The sequence below is a fragment of the Oncorhynchus nerka genome, linkage group LG2 (genome assembly GCF_034236695.1).
Source record: "Oncorhynchus nerka isolate Pitt River linkage group LG2, Oner_Uvic_2.0, whole genome shotgun sequence".
In the NCBI taxonomy this organism is placed as follows: domain Eukaryota; kingdom Metazoa; phylum Chordata; class Actinopteri; order Salmoniformes; family Salmonidae; genus Oncorhynchus; species Oncorhynchus nerka.
The window spans coordinates 74,911,255-74,917,026 of NC_088397.1; the positions used below are offsets into that span (position 1 = coordinate 74,911,255).

Genomic DNA, 5,772 nt, shown 5'->3' on the forward strand with positions numbered 1-5,772 from the left:
TGGATGGCAGGCAGCTTAGCCCCAGTGATGTACTGGGCCATATGCACTACCCTCTGTAGTGCCTTGCGGTCAGAGGCTGTGCAATTGCCGTATCAGGCAGTCTTGCTCTTAATGTTGCAGCTGTAGAACTTTTTGAGGATCCGAGGACCCATGCCAAATATTTTCAGTCTCCTGAGGGGGAATTAGTTGATGATGTGGACACCAAGGAACTTGAAGCTCTCAACCTGCTCCACGTCGATACGAATGGGGGCATGCTCAGCCCTCCTTTTCCAGTAGTCCACGATCATCTCCTTGGTCTTGATCACATTGAGGGAGAGGTTTTTGTCCTGGGTCCGCACTGCAGATCTCTGACCTCCTCCCTATAGACTGTCTCATCATTGTCGTTGATCAGGCCTACCACCATTGTGCCGCTGCAAACGTAATGATGGTGTTGGAGTCGTGCTTGGCCACGCAGTCATGAGTGAACAGGGAGTACAGGAGGGGACTAAGCACACACCCAATAGGGGCCCCCATGTTGAGGATCAGCTTGGCATGTGTTGTTGCCTACCCTTACCACCTGGGGGTGGCCCATCAAGCAGACAAGGATCGAGTTGCAGAGGGAGGTATTTAGTCCCAGGGTCATTAGCTTAGTGATGAGCTTTGAGGGAACTATGGTGTTGAACACGGAGCTGTAGTCAATAAACAACATTCTCATGTAGGTGTTCCTTTTGTCCAGGTGGGAAAGGGCAGTGTGGAGTGCAATAGAGATTACGTCATCTCTAGACCTGTTGGGGCGGTATGCAAATTGTGAGTGGGAATAGGGTTTCTGGGATGAATATGTTGATGTGAACCATGACCAGCCTTTCAAAGCACTTCATGGCTACAGTCGTGAGTGCTACGGGTCAGTAGTCATTCACACAGGTTACCTTGGTGTTCTTGGGCACAGGGACTATGTTGGTGTGCTTGAAACATGAAGGTATTACAGACTCAGATTGAAAATGTCTGTGAAGACACTTGCCGGTTGGTCAGTGCTTGCTCAGAGTACACGTACTGGTAATTCGTCTGGCCTTGCGGCCTTGTAAATGTTGACCTGTTTAAAGGTCTTCGGCTCACATCGGCTACAGCCGGCGTGATCACACAGTTGTCAGGAAAAGCTGGTGTGCTCAAGCTTCAGTGTTGCTTTCCTCAAAGTGCGTATAGAAGTAATTTAGCTCATCTGGTAGGCTTGTGTCACTGGGCAGCTCACGCCTGGTCTTCCCTCTGTAGTCCGTAATAGTTTGCAAGTCCTGCCACATTCAATGAGCATCGGAGCCTGTGTAGTAGGATTGAATCTTAGTCCTGTATTGACGCTTTGCCTGTTTGATAGTTCGTCGGAGTGCATAGCAGGATTTCTTATAAGCGTCTGGGTACCGCTCTTTGAAAGCGGCAGCTTTACCCTTTAGATCAGTGCGGATGTTGCCTGCAATCAATGGCTTCTGGTTGGGCTCTGTACGTAAGGCCACTGTGGGGACGATGTCATCGATGCACTTATTGATGAAGCCAGTGACTGATGTGGTATACTCCCCAATGACATCGGATGAATCCCGGAACATATTCCAGTCTGTTCTAGCAAAACAGTCCTGAAGCTTAGCATCTGCATCATCTGACCACATCCGTATTGAGTGAGTCACTGGTACTTCCTGCTTTAGTTTTTGTGTGTAAACAGGAATCAGGAGGATAGAATTATGGTCAGATATGTCAAAACGAGGGCGAGGGAGAGCTTTGTACGTGTCTCTGTCTATAGAGTAAAGGTCTGCAAAATACAGCCAACTGTATATTATTCATGTCGTTGTTCAGCAACAACTCAGTGAAACATAAGATATTACAGTTTGGTTGGTAGGATAGCCTTGAACGGAGCTCATCCAGTTTATTTTCCATTGATTGCACGTTGGCTAATAGGACGGAGGATTACTCACTCGCCGACTAATTCTCACATCTGCGTCCCCTGTATCGGCTTATTTTCTTCATGCAAATGACGAGGATTTGGGCCTGGTCCGGTATCTGCAGTAAATAATTTGCGTCCGACTCGTTAATAAAGAAAGTGAGTAATAGCTGTATGCAGAAGCGCTTTTTGGTCAGAAACATTAAGTACAAAATAAGTTACAAACAACGAGAAAAAACACAAAATAGCACAATTGGTTGGAAGCCTGTAAAACAGCAGCCATCTCCTCTGGCGCCATCAGCCTCCTCTGATGGGGGATAATAATATGTAAATGTGCTAAATACACTGCCCTTTATCCCATCAGTGGGTAGGCCTACAGTACAGCACTGTACCCATGCTGACTCCCATGAGTCATCACAGATATGAAGAACAAGCGTTCGTCTGCCATTTAATGAACAGAAATTAAGTGAGGCTTCTTCCCGAATGGCAACCTACATGTATTTCCATTATAGTGCAGTGGAAGTGCACTACTTTTGACCAGGCCTCACAGGGTGCGCTATACACTCTTAGAAAAAGGGGTTCCAAAAGGGTTATTTGTCTGTCCCCATAAAATAACCCTTTTTGGTTCCAGGTAGAACCCTTTTTGGTTCCAGGAAGAACCCTTTACGGTTCCATGTAGAACACTCTGTGGAGGCTGGCAGGTAGCCTAGCAGTTAAAAAGTGTTGGGCCAGTAACTGGAAGGTTGCTGGTTTGAATCCCTGAGCTGACTAGGTGAAATATATGTTCACGTGCCCTTGAGCAAGGCACTTAACCCTAATTGCTCCTGTAAGTTGGTCTGGATAAGAGCATCTGCTAAATTACGAAAATGTAACTGAAAAGATCTAGAGAGCAGCTTTTTTATAAGAGTGTATAGGGATAGAAACCTATGCCATTTTGCAAACACTGTAGCCTGCCATTGTACTTTGCAATTAAAAAGATGATAATATGGACATCAAATAGTGGGCCTGTGGGATCATAATGACATTATCTTATTACCTCCACCGACCTAATGCAAACCAACACAAACGGCCTTATGTGGCATGCCTACTGATTTTACTGATATTATTAAATAGCAAATCAACATGGATCAACAGTTTTGTTTTTGATCATAGGAACAATGGATAGACACTCGTCCAAAACATACTTATGACTAAATTTAGCGATTTGGTATTGAAGAAACTGATATTCCGTTAACCATTAGGGTTATATTTTTGTCGGTATCTTATGGACATGTTGCGTCGATTGGGCAGCATCCCGCGACGGTTGATAAGTGGCCACCAGTACAATATGTTCTCAAAATCAGCTATATCTAGCCTACAAGGTCGCCTATAGGGACAGTTTATATTAGGGGTGTCAAACTGATTTTGCCCCGTGGCCGCATTCGGTCTTCAAGTAGGGCCGGAGGGCCACACTGAAAATTGGTTACCCTATATTTATTTCCTCGTAGTCAAAACTTGTGAAAGATAGTCCTCTATCCATAGTTTTTGGAATTTTCGATATTCCCCGACTGTCTAGCTTTAATTTCGGTGATTATCAGTGAGCCGGAAACAGTCGTGGAAACAGTATAAATGTAGATCAATTATCATTCCTACACAGTTTCGATTTGGTATTAGTCCTTTTAAAGTAGGCTATATTAAGTTCGCCCCCCGAAAAAAAAATATATATATTTAGGCCATATGTTTTACACCCGTGGTTTATATTGGAACGAAATATGGTTGGCATATTGAAGGCTGCATGTATGCCTATTCACCAAACAGGGTAATGGTTTAAATAAACCATAATTGACCCTATCTAAATAGTATGGTTCGATGGTATGTGGATCACGTGACCCAATCAAATATTGATTGACTAAATAATTTAATTTCTATTAATAAATATGTATTATGGTATAGACTGTCTGCAGTCTCCCCGCTAAAAGGAACATGTGCAGCCCTTCCAAATGTCCTCAATCTTGTCAGGACTTGGGTCTTGCTATAAGTCACCTTGGGAAAATGAATCGAGGGGTCAAGTGATGGCGCAAAAAGGCAAACATTTTATCCTACAACAGGAATAGCACGGCACACAGCTCTAGACCTCAAATGAAATCTAGTCAAATGGTGATGTCTTCAACTGCAACGACACTGCTTTATTTAGGTTATATTCAACATATTCCCTTCCGCAATATACATTTATAAATGACACGGTGCGTGGATTGGACGGTTTGCCAGGCCCTGCGACTGATTACTGTGTGTGTAGAACCGTGTTTTTTTCTCTGCAACATCCATCTGCATGATGGTTGCCTACGTACCCACACCATAGCTGCCTGTGCTTCATATCCTCGCATTATGCATGGCTGAATTCAGCTACATTCTACATTCATATAAACAGTGTTGGAGGAAAAGGCTAATGTTTGCAAGGTATAGCCTATCAATTAGATATGATGATATTGCGTGAGGGTTTGTGGGATGGTAGGTTTATTATTAATGTAGCTTTTATCCGGCCCTGTATGACAGCATCTAGCTAATCATTGATGTGAAAAGGAGGCTATTCGTTGACATGTGGTGATTTACGTCCCCGCCACCGTGTATGGCTCACCTTCTGTTGTCGCCTAGCCATATCCGTGGGCTGTTTTGCATTGAAAGGGTAGGCGATGCACCGCATCACAAATACATATAGTTGCAGCTTCTTTTTGCGCTCCTCTTCCTCCTTCTGCAAATTGGCCTCTTCCACCTTCTCCTGTTCGCTGGCAGCAGACGGGCTCGGGCTGGTCGGGCGAGCGCTACTGCGACTGCTGCTGCTGGGCGCAAGCCCTCCGGAGCTCTCGCTCGTCCGGCTTGGAGAGATGCGGGCTCCGCTCTGGGGTGCCGATGCCTCCTTGTGATGGTGTTCCTCCTCGACCATCCCACCATCCGATTCCTCCTCGCTGGATGACGGATCCAACATATCGCTGCCTAGAGAGGATGTAGCCTGGCAGAACTCCTATTTGCAGAAATTGTGAAATTGATACGAATTCGAACAATAAACTGAAATTAAACCGTTATCTGATTCAAAACGAAAGACACCCGAATTCGCTGAGCTCTTAAGGTTGCCATAAAATACGACTTATGCTTGGAGAGAGAGCTGAGATGTTGCACGCACACAGACACAGCACGGAAATCTCTTGCTGCACGGTGACTCGCCAGTCACTGCCACGGATGTGCGAGGAGGTAGGAGAGAAAGGGAGGAGGGGCGCGAATGAGTGAAAGTGTCTCCTTCAATGAAAAACGCAAACTATGGCCTCTTCCTGACAGTTGAGCTCTAGAATTGTTGAACAAAGTCGCGCAGGCGTAAAGAGAGGAGCTGGCCATGGTGCTGAATCTGTTCTTTGGCGCCTGCCTTTCGGTGGGTCGCGTGAAACGGGGTAAACCTGTTAACTTAGAACGAATATCCATTATTGACCTCTGTAGTTGTTGATGTTTTGTTACAGTGTGTGTAGGCGTACTGTATTCACAAATCAATTAAATTGAGGTGTAATAGGCTACATGTAAATATGTAGTGAGTGACAGTGGTAGGTTTATTACCATTACTCAGAGCATAGATCGCCAATGTATAATTACTATTAGGAATGACATACTGTAAACATAATCTACTGCCCCTGCAGATGAATAATTCCCACAAACAGTAGCGGTTCTAGCTTGTATGGCTGTTTAAAGGCACAGTCAACTTAGCGTATGTAAACTTCTGACCCACTGGAATTGTGGTAAATGAAATAATCTGTCTGTAAACAATTGTTGGAAAACTTACTTGTGTCATACACAAAGTAGATGTCCTAACCGACTTGCCAAAACTATAGTTTGTTAACAAGAAATTTGTG

The 5,772-nt window shown here is 44.7% G+C and overlaps 1 protein-coding gene across 7 annotated transcripts in view; it reads right to left on the bottom strand.

Moving 5' to 3' along the window:
* Positions 1-5,129, bottom strand: part of LOC115142418 (calcium-dependent secretion activator 1-like) — a 204,625-nt gene extending 199,496 nt beyond the window's left edge. For 3 of the 7 annotated variants that reach the window (XM_065002615.1, XM_065002610.1, XM_065002607.1), the window contains exon 1: positions 4,515-5,129. In XM_065002615.1, coding sequence (XP_064858687.1) covers positions 4,515-4,862 — 348 coding nt within the window. In that variant the 5' untranslated portion in view covers positions 4,863-5,129. The remainder of the gene's footprint in view (positions 1-4,514) is intronic. The other 4 variants (XM_065002597.1, XM_065002589.1, XM_065002583.1 and 1 more) reach the window with 2 other exon arrangements.
* Positions 5,130-5,772: the final 643 nt, after the last annotated feature.